At 37.5% G+C, this 23,465-nt stretch overlaps 1 protein-coding gene across 1 annotated transcript in view; it reads left to right on the forward strand.

The window, feature by feature from the left end:
* LOC103114577 (uncharacterized) overlaps positions 1 to 23,465 on the forward strand; it is a 267,524-nt gene that overhangs the window by 29,443 nt on the left and 214,616 nt on the right. The window contains exons 5-6 of the mRNA XM_060190787.1: positions 5,456 to 5,613; positions 6,637 to 6,726. Coding sequence (XP_060046770.1) covers positions 5,456 to 5,613; positions 6,637 to 6,726 — 248 coding nt within the window. The remainder of the gene's footprint in view (positions 1 to 5,455; positions 5,614 to 6,636; positions 6,727 to 23,465) is intronic.

The raw sequence follows: 23,465 nt of genomic DNA on the forward strand, positions 1-23,465 counted from the left end.
GGTCATAGGGTCGGTCTAGTGTTCTGAGAAATATTTAGATTGCTTTCCAAAAGGGCTGGACCAAATTTACTGACCCACCAGCAGTGCTTAAAAGTACCCCTATCTCCTCCCCAACATTTGTTGCTAATGTCTTCCTAATGTTTGCCATTCTAATGAGTATGAAGTAGTACCTTATTGTTGTTCTCATTTGCATTTCTCTGATAATCAGTGACTTAAAGCACTTTCTCTATTGGTCCTCTGGCTCTCTTCCTCAGTGAAGTTTCTGTGCATGCCCTCATCCCATGTTTAATTTTTGTGTGTGTGTGCTAAGTTTACTGAATTCTTTCTATATTTTGGTTATTAGTCCTTTATCTGTAAGGTGTCTTTCTGTTTGGGTGATGGTTTCCTTTGCTGTGTAAAAACCTTTCAGTTTGATGTGGTCCCATTGATTTATTGTTGTTTTGTTTGCTTTTGAACTTGAGTCTTGGAAGATATTACTATAGCATAGATAGTGAAGTATTCTGCCAATGTTTTCTTCTATATATTTGATGTTTTTTGGTCCAGTGTCCTTGTTTTTCATCCACTTGGAGCTGACTTTTGTACACAGTGATATGTAGTGATCCAATTTCATTTTTTTGCACATTTCAATCCAATTTTCCAATGCAACTTGTTGAAGAGACTCTCCTTTATCCATTTGATATTTTGGACTGCTTTGTCAAAAAAAAAATATTGTCCAAATGTGTGGAGAATTATTTCTGGGCCTTCAATTGTATTCCACTGGCTTGTGTATTTATTTTACTATCTTTTTACTATTTTTTTTCTTTACTGGGGGATTAATGGTTTACAGTTAAGTAGTTTGTACATGGGTAACATTTCTCAGTTTTCCACATAACTGTCTACCCTCCTCTAGGTCCTCCTCTGCCATCATGTCCCAGGACCTGAATGCTGTCTAGCCCTGAACCCAACACAGTCTTTTACTTTAGTGCAATACACCAACTCCAACCCAAGTTCTGTTTTGTGTTTTCCCTTCTGATCTTATTTTTTCAACTTCTATGAGTGGCATTATCCCATATTCATCCTTCTCTCTCTTTCTGCATTACCTCACTTAACACAATTCCTTCCTGTGCATTTATTTTGTCTCTAGTACTGGGCAGTTTTGATTACAGTAGCTAAGTAGTATAGTTTGATGTCAGGAAGTGTGATGTATTATAGTCTTATTCTTTTTTTTTTTTCTTATATACAGATTGCTTTGTTTCCAGATAAATTTTTATACCTTTGGTCTATTTCTTTAAAGAAATCTGATGACACCTTGATGAAATAATATTAAATCTGTATATGGCACTGGATAGAATGGTCATTTTTTTGACAATGTTAATTCTTCCAATCCAAGAACATGGGATATCTTTTAACTTTTTTGTATCTCTATTTCCTTGGAAATTGACTCATAATTTTCAGTGTGCAAGTTTCATACATTCCTTGAATGTTTGATTGCTTTTGTTGCTATAGTAAAATGAATTGATTTCTGGATATCTTCTTTTTCTAGTGTTTGGATAGATGAAAGGCATTGATTTTTGTATATTGATTTGTAGCCTGCAACTTCATTATATTGCTCAATTATTGCAAGGAGTTTTTTTTTTTTACTTAATTTGTTTGCATTTTCTCTACATACAACCATATCATCTGCATATAGTGACTGTTTTATTCCTTCTCTCCCAATCTGAATTTCTTTAATTCTTTCCTCTTATTTAATTGATATAGCTAAGATTTCTAATACTATTTTGAGTACTAATGGTGATAACTGGCAGCCTTGTCTCTATCTGACCACAGAAGTAAAGTTTTGTTTCTCATCACTGAATATGATATTGGTTATAGGTTAGCTGTACATTGACTCAACTATATTAAAGAGTTTCCCATTTGTTCTCATTCTTTTTAATGTTTTAATCATGAAAGTATACTAAATTTGACAAAGGTTTTGTCTGGTGCTATTGAAATTATCATGTTTTTGGGTTTTCCTTTTGTTGATGTGATAAATCACATTTATTTATTTACATCTACACATTCATGTTTCAAGTGTAAACTGATTCTAAGTATTTTGAAAGGAAATGTGATACTTTATTTGAACGAATATGTCCAAAAATTCAAATGAATATAAAAGAGGGATTTGAAATATTGACAAAAGGAAAAGTAAATGTGCAAAGAGCAGATAATGTTGATTGTAAATTGGTCTTTATCCTTACCTTAAACTTCCCGGACATAAGGGTGTAAGGTTAAGTGATTTTCAATGTTTAACAAAATGTTTAACTCTCTTTCAGCATAGTAGGTCTATAACCAGCACCACTTAATTTTTTAAAAATAATTTATTTATTTATTTATTCATGAGAAAGATAGGAGGAGAGAAAGAACCAGCCATTACTTTGGTATATGTGCTGCCGGGGACTGAACTCAGGACCTCATGCTTGAGAGTCTAGTGCCTTAGCCATTGCACCACCTCCTGGATCACACCACTTAATTTTTTAACATTATGTCCTAGAAGGATAATACTGTGTCTACTCATATAGCAGAGATTGTAAGAAATACTGGACAATTGATTTCTCATTGGTTCCTAGTAAATGCCGTTGACTTAATATCCAGTGCGCTAGCGATACAACTATATGCTATTTTATAATATTATATATTATTTGACATAGGCAATGTCACTTTGTGGATTAATTTGGATCTACTGAGAAAAAAAACCCATATTGTTTTACTATATTATATAATGCATATGTATACATGAATTATTATAAAGCTGATGTCATATATGTATATTATATATATGTTCATATATGTATATGAATGAATATAATGTTTGTGTATATATACTCATATACACAATAGTGTGAGTGTGTATATCTAAAGAGAACATTTTTTTATGAGCAGTAATTATAGGTATAGCAGTGAGTCTATCTGTAGGACTAATTCTATCTGGTGATTTAGGTAGGAGTTGAATTGAAATCTTGAAGATGAATTCTCTTTTTTTAAATTTCTTTATTGGGGGATTAATAGTTTACAGCTGACAGTAAAATACAATAGTTCGTGCATGCATAACATTTTCTATTTTCCCACGTAACAATTCAACTCCCACCAAGTTCTCCTCTGCCATTGTGTTCCAGTACCTGAGCCTGCCCCTTCACCCCAGAGCCTTTTACTTTGGTGAAATACACCAACTCTAGTCCAAGCACTGCTAGTGTTTTCCCTTCTGCTCTTGGAAGATGAATTCTAAAAACTCCATGGTTGCTTCATTATATCTCCTTTTATGTCTATGCTATCCATCAGTTTGTGTAACTCAACCTTGGGTATAGTTTTGTCCTTATAACCTATATAAATTTACTTTTCAAAGTCATTTTGCTGCCTCATTTTGAGGGATCTTAAATTCATTTAATACATTAGAAGTCTATGAAGAAGTGGAAAGTAGAATGAATAGGGAGAGCTATTCATTTTCTTTAAAAAAAAATTGGCTTACGTGTGTGAAGACTGATAAGTCTGATTTTTTTTTCCTCCAAGGTTATTATTGGGGCTTGATGCCTATACCATGAATCCACTGCTCCTGGAGGCTATTTTCCCCCCCCTATTTTTGTTGCACTTTTTTTTAATCGATGTGGTTATTATTATTGTTGTTATTTATGTCATTGTTGTTGGATAGGACAGAGAAATGGAAAGAGGAGGGGAAGACAGAGGGGGGAGAGAAAGCTAGACACCTGCTGACCTGCTTCACAGCTTGTGAAGCAACCCCCCTGTAGGTGGGGAGCTGGGGGCTCGAATCCAGATAAGTACGCCCATCCTTGCGCTTCTTGCCACCTGTGCTTAACCGGCTGCGCTACCCCTGACCCCCCAAGTTTGAATTTTTTATGATAATTAGTGGGTGGGAGAAGCAGTGACAGTTGTTATACATTCATATAGGTGCTGAGATTATCGTTTTGAGTTATAATTCTGCAGAATACCAGCTGGAAACTTGAGCCTATGTTACAGTATTTTTGCATAAAACAAGTCTCTTTTGTATAACATTGTTTTTGAAAGTTTTAGTATGATTTTACACATGCAACACTACCACCACCTGCGTTCCTATAATACTGCAATCATGAGAATTAGATTCTTCCTTTTAGAGAAACCCCAGTCTGCTCTTTTCACCTTCTTCTGCTTGGTTCAGACCTACCAACATGATGGAGAACAACCTACTTAGCTCTAGGTTTAGTGATTTGGACATTAATTACATCTAAGGATTGTCTTCCTGGCAATATATATACAGATACTTGAACAAATAAATAGGCACTACAGCTTAAACAAGCTGACATATATAGCTAAAAGTCATAAATATTTCTATTCAAATCATTCAGGACTCTATAAATGTGGTTTAGTTTCTAGATGAGCATGAGCAAATACATATTGAATAATTATTTGTTCTAGGTTGAGTCATGCACTTTTTGTATTCCTTCCATTCACATAAACTTCTGTATCCTGGAGTTTCTGAAACCTCCAGTTGTCATACTTGCAGACAACACCTGATAGGTCTCCAGAAAAATCACTTGTTGACTTGCACAAGTCTTTTGTTATGTATAGAATGGCAACACCCTTCAGTAGCTATTTTATGTAGCTGAAACCTAGAAAGTTTTAACTTTTCTGAGAAAGCAACAGTACCAGTGAGCAAGGGAGGCAGGCCAGTGCCTCTCATACACTGGCCACTGCTCCTTTTAGGAACTACTTCATTTCCTCCTGAAAAAGAAGCTCTATAGGTTGAAACAGTAAAGGTGCTTGATAAAACCTTAACATTGAAGGCACGGAAAATTCCATATTTTCCCATCCGGATTTTTTTTTTTTAAGAAATGGAAGAGGATTATTTTCTCTTTGCAGCATGCTTCTAGCTAGATGAATGGATACATTTTGTAGATGACACTGTTTTCAGATGATAGAGAAAGCACACACATACCATTTATATGAATGCTGTCATTTCTATGCAAATAAACAAGCAGCTTGAATAGAGTGCCTCTGTGTGCAGAACTGGGACTTCTCAGGGACCCTAACTCGGGAAAATGAACCCATGAGACTGGCTTCTCCTAAACCTATTCATCTCCCAACTGGTTTCAGCAAATAACACGTAAGTGGTAATATGTTGAAGTAAACAACATGTAATATTAACGCAGGGAAAACACAGTGTCTATATTTCAAGATGTCCTTGGTAAGTGGGAAAGGCCTTAATGCACAGCTGCACTTTTTTCACTTATGAGCCTGGGAGAATGAACAAATGTCGCTGGTGTTGTGGTCGTTTCATAATGTTAAGCCTTGTGCTAAGCTTTAGTGATATCTCCCTCAGTACATTAGACAGAAAATCTGCTTAAATGTAGATTTTCCTAAAGCTGAATTTTATCTCATATAAGAAAAAAAAGTGACTAGTCTACAGAGAGTGAATGGAATTTCCTGTGATTTTCTTGGGGTTCCATAGATAAAAGCCTCAGGAAAACTCCACATTCAGAAGAGCCCATAAGATCCAGGAAGAGTCCTGAGCTCCCAGGTGACAAGGCCACCTTTGCTTGCAGCGTGGTGTCAATGAGATGTGCTCAGAAAGCCACAGTTCTGCCTGGATGGTCCTCATCACAACAGGTGAGCACTAAAATATATGCCAAGGAATGTATAGCAAGCCCCTTTTACAGTAATAAGTTGAACTTTTAGTCCTTGGCATCTATTGATTTACTTCCAATATACTATTTCCCTTTTTTTGTTTTTCTTTTTTCCAATATACTATTTCCTACATAACAGTATTTAAGGATTTCTCTGTTCTCTCCTTATTTTGCTTGTATATATTACTACCCAAGACTATCTGTTTTATCAGGATCGAGCCTGGCTCATGTACAGCATGGCTTCACTCTATCTCTTTTTATCTGAAACGGTGAAATTCTAGCATATTATGAACTATAATACAACCTGAAAGCAGCATATATTCACTTGATGAAACTAAGAAGTTGCTTAGAGTTGCTTGCATAAACACATTAGTATGTAGACAGTCTAGCCACTTAGGACCATTTTAACTGTGGTTACTCTTGTTGCACAGGGTCTTTTAGGGACTGGACTTCAGAGACACTTGTTCTACTTTCTGCATCTATGATTTCTAGTTATGTGAAATGCAGCATTATATGCTCAGATAGGAAAAGTTTGTTCATGTGTTCACTTTATAACTTATCTAAACTAAAGCCACAAGAAACTACTTGTATCTAAGGGTGTGTGTGTACACGAACACGTATATCTGCATTTGTGTGTGTACCTATCTATATGCATACATATATAAGACTGAGTCAACACTTTGTGAGGGATAAGCTGATTCAATTCAAAGAGGTAAAAATATTTGTAGGGGTATAGGATAGCTGTTCTCACTCACACTCATGTCTTGTATAATAACAATTTACAAGTGGAAATATGATTTCCTACTTAGAAATAAGGGGGTTGCTTAGTTGGGGGATTATTTATTTATTTATTTATTTATTTTCTAATTTATAGTGTGGAAGTTCTATATTGATTTTTCTTTTCTTCACTTGTGTTCTGTAGATCTGAACACATTCTTGGCCCATCAATTTTGCACCTATTGTTGGCTTTTTCTTACATAGGCTCCTAAATGACTTTTGTTTTCAGTTAACTTGTCTTCCAAAAAGATACATTCAGGTACTAAATTCCCAGGACCTGTACCTGGGAACTCCTTTGGTCTTCTTAGAGTCTTTGCAGGTATGATTGCACCTAAGGTCTCCAGATGAGACCCTAAGTTCATTGAATACAAAGAGAGATGGAGACATAGAAACACTGTGTGAGAAAGGCAGAGATTAGAGTGATGCCTCTACAAACCAGGGACACTGAGGGTGGCTACACATCCCAGCTAGGTAAGAGGTCCCAGAGGTGGGTGAGAACAAGGCAGTGGTACTTCGCAGAGCCTCACAGAAGAAAGGAGCTGGAGACACCTTGGTTAGACCTTGGATGAAGAGCTGGGAGCAGAGAACTTCTCTTGTCCTGAGACACACTGTGTCACAACAGAAATGGAATGGATGACCAATACAGCTCCAAAGGAATCCATGACTTGGTTATATCCCCTCACTGGCATTTTAACAAGGTCTAGCATCTTTATCAAGGTAGGATTCTCAAAGGGCACAAGATGGAATAGGTGCAGAGTGCCATCTCCTCATGGATTCCTTTCCTAACAATTAGTTTTCAGATGGGTAGTCTGCTACAGTTATAGCCCAGTGTTTCACTTTTTTGTTTGATAGCACAGTGTACATTTCTACTTGTTATACTTAGTGGGTATATGGATTCCTTTAGGATTGTTTTTAATGGTTTCATCATGTGAAAGGTGAATTGAGCTGTGGGATTTTTATTTGCATGCTGAAGGAGGTTGACACAAAAGGCCAGCCAGTGTCTATTAGACTGGAAAAGTAGCGCTCAGTGCTGCAGGACTATCAAATGTTATTGTGAAGGAAAGGTAATAGACATTTTTTTTGTGATTGCAGGGGCTTTACTATTTTTGGCTGACTTTTTCATATGTGTGTGTGTGTGTGTGTGTGTGTGTGTGTGTGTGTGTGTACATACACATATGGAGACAGGGAGAAAGAGAGAGAGAGAGGGCACACATATCATTGAAACTTCCCCAAGTGTAGTGGAAGACAGATTGAAACCACAAAAATTTAAGTATTGTAAATATCAACAATATTAAACAATTTTAAAAATATTTATTAATTTTATTTGGTAGGACAGAGAGCAATTGAGAAGGGAAATGGAGACAGAGAAGGAGAAAGAGACCTGCAGTACCACTTCATTGCTTTTGAGCTACCCCATTTCTCCCTGTCTCCCTGCAAGCAGGTGGATACCAGGGCTTGAACCCAGGTCCTTGTACATAGTAATACATGTACTCAGTCAGGTATGCCACCAGCCAGCGCTCCCCAGATCCCATACTCTCTTTTAATGATGAAATTTTAAATGGATTTATCATCTCCATTTCCCACTTCTAATCTATACTTCTTAAATTATATGGAGTATGATATAAACAGACTGAATTGATAATCACATGACAACAGGTGGGCAGGCTAGCTGTGGAGGAAGCTGAATGAGGAGCCAGGAGCCTGCCCCAACCTTGGCATTGTACAAGTGTGGGTTGTGCAAGTCCCCTGACTTACCTGATGACAGCTTCTGTAAGTCAGTGGAGGGATATGACTTCATTGCATTGTTAGAAGGTGAGACAGATCATCCGTATGGAATGCAACATAAGGGATGTGCCCAGGTGAGTGTCAGGGCCACCAAAAGACGAAACATACCCCCCAAATTACAGTGCAAGCCATGCTCTCATTTTCCTTCACTGTGAGGAAGTTCTCTGAGGAGCATAACATTCAAGAAGAGCTTCAGATTTGGTATCAGAGTTCACAGCTAAACAGTTATCTCTCTGTGATCCTATTTACATGAGCTTGAACCTCTTTGTCAATGTGGGGAAAGTAATTTGAACCTCTGGTCATAGTGCAACCAGTGAGTTATGTCCAAGTGTCTGGAGACTGTTTCTTTTTCTTCAAGACTCTGTGTTTTTTGAGAGGTCCCTGATCCTACCTCTCATGGATATTGCAATGGTGAACCCATATTTACGAAAGCATTTAAGTGAAAACACGAGTAGTGTTCCCACCTGGGTGTGTCCACTTCTCCTTTGCTGTAAAGTCTGGTTTGCATGAGGACTGTTCTCTTTCCAGGACCAGGCTGTGGTGGTGACAAGAGAGTCCAATTTACAGAAAGAGATGAGAAAAGAGTCTTATCTGAGCGTCTGTCTTTGTGCCGGGGCTGGGAATTGTCCATATAGACATTACTATATAAACTTCATCTGAGATACTGATACTGGATATAGTCTGAGGAAAAAAAATCATATATACACAGTGGAAGAACTCTCTCATACATTTTGGAACTCTCTGAAGGTCCAGCATGACTACTATGGGGTCTATTTATTCTCTTCAGACAAAATAGAAACCCGAAGGACAAAGTTTGTATAGAGCAAAAGTATCATGAGTGTATGTGTGCATGCATCTGTGTCTCTGTGGATCACACAGAGTCTGACAGGACCACCATCACTTACTGCCCACGGATGGGATGCCTGCAGACTGATGGAAATCCCCTAAAGGAGTCCAACTTTAGTCAGCAGGGTAAGCCCATTACCGGCAGTGATGCAATCACACCTGAAACAATAAAGACTATCAGCCCAGGTCAATAAAAACTGACACACCAGAGGTGAACTCACTTAGGTCACCCACTCAACAGTCGAGAAAAAAATGGGAGGTGAGTTTTCTAATTGTTGGAGGTCTTATGTTGGAGGTGGGGGTCCTTGAACTCTGGTCACTACTGTGATAGTTCTGACTTTATGTGGATTAGCTTTCATAACCACTAGAAAGCTACAACTATTTCAGGTGATTGGGTAGCAGATGCTTAGGACATGCTGAGATTATTAGGGATAAATCAAAGGGCAGTGCAGGATTGCAGGGGATACTCAGTGTCACTGGACAACATGCCATTTGAAAGGGCCATCAAATGATAACAGTGATACCTTGTCATGAGGGAGTATAATTGCATAAATATACACAGCTACTTTAGAAATATCTGTATTCATTTTTTATAGCACTACAATTTTTTTTTTTTTTTGTCTCCAAGGTTATTGCTTGAGCTCCGTTCTGGCACTACAAACCCACTGCTCCTGTGGTCTTTTTTTTTTTTTTTCACTTGTTTTGGATAGGTCAAGGAGAAACTGAGAAGGGTGGGGAAGGTAGGGAGGGAGGGAGAGAGAAAGACAGATACCTGCAGACCTGCTTCACTACTTGTGAAGAGACCCCTCTGCTGGTAGAGAGCCTGGGTTCTACCAGAATCATTATAACTAGGTATGTGCCACAATCCAGCCCTGCTTGTTTATTTTTTATAATCAATTTTATAATCAATAAACATATCCTACTCTGTGGTTGCTAAAGAAAACTTTTAGAGAGGAAACAAGTTTATTAAAAATTACTGGAGACGTTTTGTACAAGATAAAATTCCATCTTATTAACTAATAAAGTAGCTAATCTATTGCTCCTTAAATATAGCATCGAATATGAAATGAAATGAAGATAAAATGAATAAAATAAAGAGAAAAAATAAGAAAGCAAGCATTACTTCAAAGTTGAAAAATAATAATGATATTTTCCATATCTTAACACAAGGAAATAATAATAGCGTTTCATGATTTATAGTATGAGAGCCCCATCACCAGTCCAGTGAAATAGCTCACTTGGGTAGTATGCTGCTTTCCTTTGTGCATGACCCATACTTGTTCCTGGTCCCTACTTCACTGAAGAAAGCTTTGGTACTATGATTTCTTTCATTCTGTCTCTGCCTCTCTGCTTCTCTCTAAGGAAAAAGAAAAACAAAAGAACTTCTAAGCACTTCTAAGTGAAAATTCTCTGTCATTTGCAAAACAAAGATGAGGCCAACCCAACCCCACCACATTGTTGAGGGAATATTTATGAGATACTTGTTGTCACAGGGGTGTAGTTTCACAGATCTCTAAGGTAGCTGTGGGCACATATCATCCTTCTACTAATTGGTTGTCTCCTCCTATCATAAGGCACTGGGCCCTCCACCTTTTTTATTCCTCTTCAGCTTCCCCATTTTTGAGTTCATGGATTTGTTGAAATTGTCCTGCAATTTCCATTGCTTGGAAATCTTCCTTCCTTCCTTCCTTCCTTCTTTCCTTCCTTCCTTCCTTCCTTCCTTCCTTCCTTCCTTCCTTCTTCCTTCCTTCCTTTCTTTCTTCCTTCCTTCCTATCTTTCTTTCTTTCTTTCTTTCTTTCTTTCTTTCTTTCTTCCTTTCTCTTCTATTTTCTTATTTCAACTTGACTACCACTTTATTGAGGGAATATTGATTTAGAGGACTGTTATTGTCACAAGTGTTCATTCCACATTTCCCCAAGATAAATGTCAGTATATTTCACCCGCTACCAAATATGCCTCATTTAACATGACTTTATTATGTGCAGTTTTAAAATAAAATAGCAATATTACTTGGAAGCATTACTTAATAATTCCACCACTTCTTTGTCCAACTAATTCAACTGCCTTATAAAGACCCTTGTGTAATAAACTTCCTTTAGACTTTTAGCACTCAATTGGCTATAAACAAGTACAATTTTGTGCTAAATTAGGCAGAAATGAAATGAGAATACTACATTGTTTCCAAGAGAAAAGGACTCCAGATTAGATATTAAGACCTTATAATAGCATTCTATGTGTAAGTCAAGATACTTAAGTCATTCTATAAACTCCTTTACAGAAAGGTCCATATCTTTTTATCTTTAATACCAAGAACAAGGCACAGTAGAAAACAGAATCTATTTTCATTGAATGCCCTAGGGAAGGAGGAAGGAAGAAAAGAAGAAAACAAAGAAGAAAGAAAGAAAAGGAGGAAGGAAAATAAAGAGGAAGGAGGAAAGGATAGAGTAAGAGAAACAAGTAGGCTGCAGATAATAGGGCACAATTATCATGAGTATCATCACATTGTTTTCTGAATCCCTCTGGGGAGTGTTAAGATTTGGTTTTTTAATACACATCAATTAAATTACTTCTTAAAGTACTCAAGTGTCATAGATTACTACAAATGCCCCCTCCTTTTTTTCTATTTTTGAAATATAGTTGACAAATAAAATTGTAAAGTATATGCATGCATTGAACCATAATCAAGCTAGTCAACTTCATCATGGTCACCACTCATTGTAGCCACCGTTTGTGTGTGTGTGTGTGTGTGTGTGTGTGTGTATGATCGATGATCAGAAAATTTCAAATGTACAATTCAGTGTTATTTAATTCATAATATGCTGTAGTATAAAGCATAGTCATGTTATGCATTAATCCCCAGAACTTACTTATCCCCTGCCTCTAACGTATACTATACAGTATTTGTCTTTTCCCATATGATTTATTTTATTCAGCATAAAACACTTAACAAACTACATATGGAATAAATTTATCTCAATGTGAGAAAAAAAAGCATATATCATAAACCCACAGCTAGTATCATATCAGTGGTGAAAGGTTGAACTCTTCCTCTAACATCAAAGGATGCCCACTGTCACCACTCTAATTTAACACAAGACTGAAATGCTTAGCCGGAGCAACTGAGCAAGAAAAAGAAGTCATTCAAACTGGAAAACAAGCCGTTTAATAATGCAAGAGCTAGTACTCATTGTACACCCACTGACACTGTGGAAATCTTTCTGCAAATACTTCACAGTGGTCCTGGATGGTGTTACAATAAACCCCGCTCCATAGAAGAGTAGTCTGAAAACTAGAATTATAATAGGATTAAGTCAGGATTCAAATTTAGATAAACTTAACTAACCATTGCACTAGAATTTAGTGGTGATTTCTAGTGCTCAAAGAAAAGGCCTTTTTCACATAAAATTTCTGTCATTCATTTGACATTTCATACTTTGGAAAGACTGATATCCCCAGTCCTTTAGATTAGTCTATAGAGAGTAAGGAAAAAGTGACAACATCTGAAACATTCATTTAAACATTCCATCCGGTTTATCATGAAAACAAGATAAAGAGAAAACTGAGAGTTAGTGTCAGCAAAGTAGCTCACTTGGATAGTGTATTGCTTTATATATGCATGACTCGGGTTTGAATTGAAGAAAGCTTTGGTGCTGTGATCTCTTTTATTTTCTTTTTACCTCTCTGTGTTTATCTAAAAGAAGAAGGAGGAAGAGGAGAAGATGGAGAAAAAGGAGGAGGAGGAAGAGGAGGAGAAAAAGAGAAAGAAAAAAAAGAAGGGAAAGAAAATCAAAACAATTGTAATACCTTAAAGATACAGTGGCATTCCTCCAAGTTAATCTGAAGAAGCAATACCCCAGAAAGCACAAATCATGAAATAATCATTCAAAAATCATTTCAAAAATAAGATATAGAGCATACAAAATTTTCACTAATATCTCCAACCTACATTGAATTCACACCTTCATACTTCATTCCAATTAAACGAACAAACAAAGACAAAATTGTCATTCTCAAAACAGACATCACATAAAACAACATTTCATCCCACAATCCGCAACTGGCCACACTTCCCATATTTTCATTTAAGACACCATCATTCCCACATTTCTCATCATTTCAAATATGTTCCCCAGTTAGAAAAATATTTTATCACCAGTTTTGCACTCAAAGTTGGGAAGCTTGAGGTGGGAAGTTTGTATTGGTCCTTTGTGTGCCTGGTGTTCACTATTTGCTGGTTAGATATTTATTACATAGACATTCTACGCATAACCTATTAGATAAATTTCTGAAAAAGATGCATCATCCGCCTCTTAATTTATAACTTTTTAAGATCATGAATCCAATTAGAATTTACACATGCTAAGACTAAACAAAGTGAAGTGCCATACAGTTACCACAGAATTGTTTTTTTTAATTAGCTAATTAATTTTTACCACCAAAACACAGCTCAGCTCTGGTTTTATGGCTGTAGTGATGCAGGTGAGGAGAGGGCAAGGATTGAATTTGGGACCTAGGAGCCTCAGGCTTGGCTGTCTGTTGTATAACAATTATGGAATCTCCCCCACCCACCTCAGAATTGTTGATACTTCTCTTTCTTTGTATTCTTCAACTCAGATTGCTAGAACTAAATAACACAGATAAAAGTGGAGATTATAAAACAAGCATTTATATTCTTACAGTGCAGGAGACTAGAGTTCTGAGATTAAAGTGGTCTGTAGGGAAGACCCTTTTCCCAGTTTGCAGCTGGTCTCCCTTGCTATTTCTTTACGTGGTGGGTGGTGGAGAAAGAGACACAGACAAAAGAGAAACAGAAAAGAGAGATGTAAAGAAATAGAGAGGTGCCCTCATAGAACAATAAATCCCATCATGAGGCCTCTTCTAAATCTCTTCATCTGCAAAAATTCCAGCTACAACTACAACCATGGTGGATTAAGGCCTAAACATGTATACGTTGCAAAAACACAATTCACTACACAGAACTTTCCTTTAAAAATGCTCAATTTTCATGAAAACTTTTCTACATAGATCTTAGCTCATGAAAAATTCATTTACCCTGAGTACTGAAGGATGTACTTGTTTCACAAACATTTCAACCAAAGTGCTTCCAGTGGCTGAGTGCTTCCTTTAGGTTAGGAAAGAGGCCTGAGGCCAAGAAAGAACACTGCTCAGAGACGGGTGGTCTGCCAAGGCTGGAGAAATTTTGTTCCTTCTTGCCTGTCAGAGACCCAAAGTGCTTCTAACTATTCCCCGAAGATTTTGACATGCACTTTTAGGAAGAAAAACTAGAATAAAATCTGTATTTATTGTTAATATAAGCTTTCCTTCAATCATCTGGAATCTGATTCGTACCATAATGGTTCTATGCCATCTATCAGTTTGAAAAGGATGGAATCTTTTCAAGAGTGTGATAGATACATACCGTTTGGGGCATTAAGAATTCTCACTTGCATTATTTATGTTGGAATACATAATGGTACAAAGAAACACAGTTTAAGGAGGAACAGAAAATGAATTCACACTCTTAATTGTAATTAAAAGTTTCAAGTAAAACCCATAATTTGACTGTTGGCTTCTATAAATGAAAAATTGGCTTGCTCCATTTTCCAAGCAGAGCAAAGTGAAACTTGTGTGAGAGAGATACTTATCAGTGAAATTACTTACATACTAAATATTAAAATGAAGAAGAGAGTAATCAAAAAATAGTTTTAATGCAAGCATTTGCATTAAATGTGTCCATTCTCCCAAATTTTTTGAAATGTGAATGTTATGTGAAACCTGCCCTCATTCAAGGAAAACTCTTAAGTTTTCACTTGAAACTCAAGTGCTCACTCTTTTAAACTCAAGATGTTATGTGGGTTTACAAAGGAACTGCAAGACTGCAGGAAGCCCCGATTTCAATATGTCTACAAAGCACCAATTAATATTAACAATTATATCTGAATATGGAGAGAAGCAGTCTACTTAAATTTTGCCTCTTATTTTTTTCCCCCTAATAAGTTCTAGCTGACCACAATGCTCATTAGTGGCACAATAAAAAGCACACTGGTAAATAATAACAATTCTTTGTAGTTATACAGTGCCTTTGATCAGAGCAGCTCAAAGCATTTGTGACTCATTAATCTGGGAAACACCTCAGTGAAGTATGAAGGTGTCAAGCATTATGACCCTCATTCTGTAAACAGAGAAACTGAGGCAATGGTAAGAAACTATCCCCCAGGTCATTCAATCACTTGTGACAGAATCAAGGATATGATCTATAAAATAGAGATAATTAGAGTGAAGACAGACTATGTTTAACAAAAAGGAGTAGCTTCTGAGAAACAGCTGAGAAGCTTTATGTAATGTCCAGAAACAACATTGCTTTAAACGTTATACTTTTTATTTAACTTGACTTTGAGTGATTTCTCTTCGTTAGTGATGGAGAACTTTACACAGTTTCTCATTTAGATTGTTTAGTGTTGAATCACTTCTCTGGACCTTTTATGTTTAGCATTTCATTTCTATTCAAACGACTGTACATTTTTGATGAAACTGAAACTTGATCATGGAAGATGTGAAAATAATTGTTCATCTATTTCTACAACTGCATGTTGACTCAATTGAATGTCTATTTCTATCAAAAGTTAACTTCTAAGTTCCCACTAAAATGACACTCAGAATATGGCAAATCATATTTTCTTTAAAATTAGTCTAAAATCACCATGTAGCTAATTGAAAGAGAAATGGTCTTTTACAGGGTTATTTTTTCTTGTCTGCTTACTTTGTTATGTTCCACAAATCTTCAAAATATGTACCTTGGCTTCCCTGAGTGACAGAGTGTATAATGGTAAGCATTGCTTTACATATACAACCCTATTTCCTCATATAACACAGTTTGAGATCTAAATATCTTTTGAGATGTCCCTGGATGTGCTTGTTATTAGATTGAGGGTTTATTTTCCTCGTAGTTCCTATTATGTTTTTTGTGATACACTAAGTCTTTATTAGTACTATCTCCATTGTCCTTCAAATGAAAGTCAGTGTTAGTTTTCAGAGTGGTCCATCTCCCTCTTCTGGGATACCTGAGATTTTACTAGAATATATAATCTTTACTAATGCATGTTGCTACAGTCTCGTTGGTGTGAGTTCTTGAATATATAAATCCAACACAAATATAGGAGGTTCTTATACACATTCTTTTTAGGATAGCCTCTTGTCTTGTAATTTTATGTAATGTTTCGTTTTTTAAAAAATGTTATGTTTATTTATTTACTGGATAGAGATAGAAATTGAGAGGGAAGGGGGAGAGGAGGAGAGAGACAGAGATACAGTTGCAGCACTGTTTCACCACTCTCGAAGCTTTCCCCCTGCAGGTGGGGATCTGGGGCTTGAACCTGAGTCCTCATGCATTGTAGTGTTGGTATGCATGAGACCCCTTCTGTTTCATTTGGTTTAAATCCCCCCTGCTTAACACTATTCTATTTACATAACCACTGCATTCTATTTACATAACCACTGTTAACAAGCACCACCCTCCCTCCAGGGCATTGGTGGTTCAGTGATAGGATTCTCGCCTGCTCCGCCCCCTCCTTGTCACACTCTGATTTTCACCAGTCACATTTCTTTCCACCCTCTCTATGTCACATCCTGTTTCCACCCTACTTGGCAAGTACATATAAAGACAGCATTGTGAGTTTTATGGTACCTTGAGTTTAGCTTAGCTCGGTTTAGATTGTGCTGCGTCCTGCATGAATAAAGAGATACTGCCTACAGCTCAACCATGAGTCCCTGGTCATCTGTTTCCTGCCCGTGAAGCCAGCCCGGCAAAAACAACATAACCCGTCGAAAACAACATATGGCGCCCAACGTGGGGCCAGACCTGCGTAACTCCCAGATAAGTGAAGACTTTGCCTACCTATGCACTATGGTCTTCTCTTCTACTTATGAAGAGGTTTGCCAAAGTCTCTACTGTTTCATTATGAGACAGTTTCTCTGTCTCTGGAACATTTTACTCTGGGCCACACTTCTGTTCCCTGACCGGGAACTTTGGTTTCTTATGACCAGGATCATAGAGCTTGGGAGATGCACGGAGATTTCTCCTTGGACTTTCTGGATTCCCTTGCCCATGTTTCCCGAGGAGAAGGACTGCATTTTGCTCTGGGCCACAATTTGGTTCTTTATGACCGTGATCGTAGACCTTGGGATATGCATGGGGATTTCCACTGGGACTTTCTGGACTTCTTCTCACATGTTTCCCATGGAGAAGGACTACTCTAATTTGAAGAACATTCTTGAGTACCCTGGCAGTTCCCAAGTATGGAGACATGTGGATAGTTCTACTCTCCTGATTGGATTCTTTCTTCGATGGGAAGACGCTTTTAAAAATGGGTGCCTGAAGCAATCCAGCAGGAACAGTCAGAAACACCCTAAATGGAATTTCGAGGAGCTTTTTGGACTAGGACGCCCTCCGGGGACTCTTGGTACTACATGGTGAGATCTGGATAATCTGGTTCAAGTTGCGTATCATAAGACAGTGATTTGAATGACTGAATTTTTGTTTGACATTGACTTAAAAAAAAATGCTGGACGCAGCCATGATTTATAGAGACATCCAGAAACAATCCAAAAAATTATTTTTGCCTCCTTTGATTTATTTTTTTACGTCTTGGCATAAATCTGAAACGTTTAATCCTGAAAACAGTATGAGTTATGGGTGGGGCAGATAGTGCAATGATTATGTTAATTATTCTCATGCCTGAGGCTTCTACAATGGTTATTTTGCTTACCTTTCCACATTTTATTGAGTTTGAACTGTTTAAACAACCTTAAAATCATACTAGAAAGGATTTCCAATTATAATGGAGTTATCAATTATAGTAAAATTTTAATCTGCTACAAGTTTTGTTTGACAAGTAAGTGAATTTCAGCTGTCAAGTCTTCACATGAAGAAGCATCTACTCAAATGGAATTCCTAGAAATCCATTTGGACCCCTGTTCTCTGACATCACCCACAAGATGGAATGACTACAACACACCCTCGGAAACCAATGATGTGACCTGGCACGACCTGAAGAAACAGATTCACAGACTCCAAAGATCACTCTCTGCAGAATTCTGGTGGCTGACATTCCCCATCGAGACAGATGTGCAGCATTTCATCCTCTGGCATTTTCTTCTGTGGTCAGCTACTTTGGACTGACATCTCTATCGGACTTACTGGTACACGCTGCTGTGTTTCTCAAAGACTAACTTCAGCCAATTGCCTTGAGACTTTATAGACCATGTCCCGTCGCCTGCAGGCTCTTCCCCAGAGGCAGAAAACTTCCCCTCCTTATTATGTTATGCCCACAGAGGCATGAAGCGCCCCAAGAGGCAAGAGATGCCCACAGAGGCAGGAAACGCCCTTTGAGGCAAGAGATGCCCCCAGAGGCATGAAGCGTTCCCAGAGGCAAGAAATGCCCTTTCACCTGCTGGGCCTTGCCCTTTGAGGCAAGAAACGTTCCCCTTGGCATCACACTGGTTATTGCTGCTCGCCTATTTTGTTTTCCATGTCTTATGCCAGTTTATTATTATTATTATTATTTATTTATTTATTTATTCCCTTTTCTTGCCCTTGTTGTTTTATTGTTGTAGTTATTATTGTTGTTGTCGTTGTTGGATAGGACAGAGAGAAATGGAGAGAGGAGGGGAAGACAGAGAGGAGGAGAGTAAGATAGACACCTGCAGACCTGCTTCACCGCCTGTGAAGCGACTCCCCTGCAGGTGGGGAGCCGGGGTTCGAACCGGGATCCTTATGCCAGTCCTTGTGCTTTGCACCACCTGCGCTTAACCCGCTGCGCTACAGCCCGACTCCCTTGCCAGTTTTTTTTTTTTTAAAAACGCCTGTACCATATAGGTTTCTGTTCACCCCACACTCCTAATACTATGGCCATTAGTTAAAAAGAAAGGGGGAATTGTTGGTATGCATGAGACCCCTTCTGTTTCATTTGGTTTAAATCCCCCCTGCTTAACACTATTCTATTTACATAACCACTGCATTCTATTTACATAACCACTGTTAACAAGCACCACCCTCCCTCCAGGGCATTGGTGGTTCAGTGATAGGATTCTCGCCTGTTCCTCCCCCTCCTTGTCACACTCTGATTTTCACCAGTCACTTTTCTTTCCACCCTCTCTATGTCACATCCTGTTTCCACCCTACTTGGCAAGTACATATAAAGACAGCATTGTGAGTTTTATGGTACCTTGAGTTTAGCTTAGCTCAGTTTAGATTGTGCTGTGTCCTGCATGAATAAAGAGATACTGCCTACAGCTCAACCATGAGTCCCTGGTCATCTGTTACCTGCCCGTGAAGCCAGCCTGGCGAAAACAACATAACCCGTCGAAAACAACATTGTAGCATGTGTTCAGCCAGGTGAGTCACAACCAGGCCCCTGTAATGTTTCTAAAGTGCTTACTATTTGCCAGAGCTTATTCTAGTAGTGTGTACATAGTGACTCATTTAACTCTCAGAAAAATTTGAGATTCAGTGTCTTAAAAAAATATTCTGACCACAAACTATCAGATACTTAGAGAAAAATATTGACAGAACTCTTTTCCACATACATTTTAAAGACATCTTCAATGAAACGAATCCAATTACAAAGAAGACTAAGGCAAGTATAAACCTATGGGACTACATCAAATTAGAAAGCTTCTGCACAGCTAAAGGAACTATTACCCAAACCAAGAGACCCTTCACAGAATGGGAGAAGATCTTTACATGCCATATATCAGACAAGAGGCTAATAACCAGAATATATAAAGAACTTGCAAATCTCAACAGCAAGACAACAAATAACCCCATCCAAAGATGGGGGGAGGACATGGACAGAATATTCACCACAGAAGAGAAACAAAAGGCCAAGAAGCACATGAAAAAATGCTCCAAGTCTCTGATTGTCAGAGAAATACAAATAAACACTACAATGAAATACCACTTCACTCCTATGAGAATGTCATACATCAGAAAAGGCAGAAGCAGCAAATGCTGGAGAGGGTGTGGGGTCAAAGGAATTCTCCTATACTGCTGGTGGGAATGTAAATTGGTCCAGCCTTTGTGGAGAGCAGTCTGGAAAACTCTCAGAAGGCTAGAAATGGACCTACCCTATGATCCTGCAATTCCTCTCCTGGGGAAAAAACCTGAAAGCAACTCAGGTGTCCAACAACAGATGAGTAGCTGAGCAAGTTGTTGTATATATACAACAATGGAATACTACTCAGCTATAAAAAATGGTGACTTCACCATTTTCAGCTGATCTTGGATGGACTTTGAAAAATTCATGTTAAGTGAAATAAGTCAGAAACAGAAGGATGGATATGGCATGATCTCACTCACAGGCAGAAGTTGAAAAACAAGACCAGAAAAGAAAACACAAGTAGAACCTGAACTGGATTTGGCATTTTGCACCAAAGTAAAAGACTCTGGGGTGGGTGGGGAGAATACAGATCCAAGAAGGATGACAGAGGACCTAGTGGGGGTTATATTGTTATATGGAAAACTGGGCCATGTTATGCATGCACAAACTATTGTATTTACTGTTGAATGTAAAACATTAATTCCCCAGTAAAGATATTAAAAAAATATTCTACATCCATCATGTACTAATCATAAATTAGATGACAATGAGCTGTGGAGGTAGCATAATGGTTATGTAAAAAGCTTTTGTGCCTGAGGTTCTGAGGTACAAGGTTCATTTCCCAGAAACCTCGTAAGTCAGAGTAGAGCAATGCTCTGATATCTCTTTGTACCTTTCTCTTTGTATCTCTCCCTTTAAAATAAATAAAATATCAAAATCAATTAATTAATGACAAGAACTTACAAAATGAAGCAGAATTTCAGATTCAGTTTTACAAATAACAGTTGCTTGAGTAGTATAAAACATTTTTAATTGTTCTCAACCCAGATTGTATTGTTTAAAAACTACACTGGAACCCGGGGAGATAGCATAGTGATTATGCAAAAGACTTTCATACTTGATACTCTGAGGTCCCAGGTTCAATCCCTGGCACTACCATAAGCAAGAGCTGAGCAGTACTCTGATCTCTTTCTGTCTGTATCTTCCTCTCTGTTTCTCTCTCATTATAATAAAGAAATAAATTAGTTTTCAAAAATTATTGGAGTGACAAAAATTATTTCTTTTTAAGAAAACTATTATTATTAGTGGTTTACAAAGTCATATGATTTTAGGGTTTAGTTTCACATTCAAAAGTGGCATAAGTCACCACATGCTGGGTCACAGAGTGGCACACTTGGTAGAGAGTACACACTTCACACATTGCCATGGCTAAGGAAGGACCCAGCTTGAAGCCCCCAGTTCCTGCCTATAGGGGAAAATTTCACTAGTGGCAGAACAGTGCTATAGGTGCTTCTCTTCTCCCGCCTGCCAATTTTTTTTTGTTCCTATCAGAATTAAAAAAAAAAAAAGATAAAGACCACTGGGAAAGGTGGAGTCATCATCACCCAATCAGCCCTTTTCTTTTTTCTATTCCTTCTTCCTTCCTTCCTTCCTTCCTTCCTTCCTTCCTTCCTTCCTTCCTTCCTTCCTTTCTCTCTTTCTCTTTCTTTCTTTCCTTCTTTCTTTCTTTCTTTCTTTCTTTCTTTCTTTCTTTCTTTCTTTCTTTCTTTCTTTCTTTCTTCCATTCTTTCTTTTCACCAGAGCACTGCTCAGCTCTGGTTTATGGTGGTGCAGGAGATGGAACCTGGAACTATGGAGCCTCAGGCATGAAAGTTTCTGTATAAACATTATGCTAGTTACCCCTACCCCAATAAGTCCTTTTCTACTTCCCTCTTTAGAGTACTAGTCTTTGCAACAATAGACCACAACTTTACTAAGTTTCACTGTGTATTTTTCTCCTTCTTTGTTCCTTAGTTCCGCTTTTGTGTGAAGTAGCCTGGTATCCACCCTTCTTTTGGCTAAGATAAAATCATATATATCTTAAAGTTATTGAGTAGTTACCATGTGACAAACACCAGGGTGATATTTTATGAGTCATGAGAGATAGGTGTGATGATTCACATATTTCAGACAAAGTTAAGAACTGGTCACATCTTCCTCATTTCCAACTGATATTTGATACCCCTACACTCTGTGCTGGGCTACTCAATTTCTGGCACTTTTCAGGAGAAACTATCACCTTGCTTTAGCTGCGCATGAACACTCCTTTCAGTCTTCTGTCTGTGGATTCTTTCATTTCTCATTATTTTCCTTTAGGGTCATTAAAACTCAAGTCTCATATTTGCAAAGATTGACTGAAATATATTTAACCAGCATGGCATTCAAATTATTTTTTAAAGAGCAATTTTCTACTGTAGATTTAGAACACAACAGATCTATTTTAGCCCACATAATTTCTGATTAACTAATTTAATCGGTACAAAATTACATTGGCAACCTGAAACAAGCCTCCATCATTTTTTTTTGCCTTTGGATGTAACATAATATTTTCAAAAATGAACCAAATGGAGTAATTAGCCCCCAGGCAGAGCAAATGACTCTAATAACCATCTCCCACACATTCCTTTGGTGGAAAGACTGAAACTGAAAACAAAAGTGTGGCAGCCCATGGGTTAAAGCCTGTACATTCTCTATTAAGTAACAGATTGAAATATTAGTACATAGAACCACTTTCTGCAAACTTCAAAAAGGAAAGAATGCTGATATCATCCCTTAGGATGCCAACATTTTGTTCTCAGCAGTACTTGACTGCTTGTGTTTATTTTTCATTTTATTTATTTATTTTCAGTTAATTCATTTTTATATGCTTTCAATTCCCTAATGTGTGACAGCAGACAAGCATTCTAATTATAGTTATGTTACTTGTTCTTCTATGTTTTAAAAAGAAGTCAAGAGCTATGATACAAAGACCCTACCTCCAGGAGGTAAGAGAACCAGGCTAAATTCTGAAGTTTAGATTAACTCTGCATTATTTGGGTAAAAAAAAAATTCAAAGAATTTAGTTTTTCAAGTAATTCAAATTTTCTTATTTCCACAATTAGAAGAATCACTTTGATAATCTCTAAGGTTTTTTTTCTTAAAATTTTAGTTCTTTTTCCTTATATTTAAACAAAATAGATATTTACAATGGTAGTCCCAAATTCACAATGCACTGGAAATTTTCTTCTTTGTGGAGCATTTATGTTGTACATCTCGATTTATAAAATGTTTGTGAGCATTAAGACTGTTTGGGGAATATGTCAGTTTGTGAATGCTTCTGACTTGTTGGTTTTGGACTCTGACCAGGAATTTACTTGGAGTATGATCTGGAATCTACATTTTAAATCTTCTAGATGATTCTGTTGCAAATTGTTCTCAGGTGGTGCTATGAGGAAGTTTTCTGTAATTATTGATAATATTGGTTCATACAAGCTCTATTTAACAATTATGAGAAAACATGTTTTCTTGCAT

Source organism: Erinaceus europaeus, chromosome 4, assembly GCF_950295315.1.
Source record: "Erinaceus europaeus chromosome 4, mEriEur2.1, whole genome shotgun sequence".
In the NCBI taxonomy this organism is placed as follows: Eukaryota; Metazoa; Chordata; class Mammalia; order Eulipotyphla; family Erinaceidae; genus Erinaceus; species Erinaceus europaeus.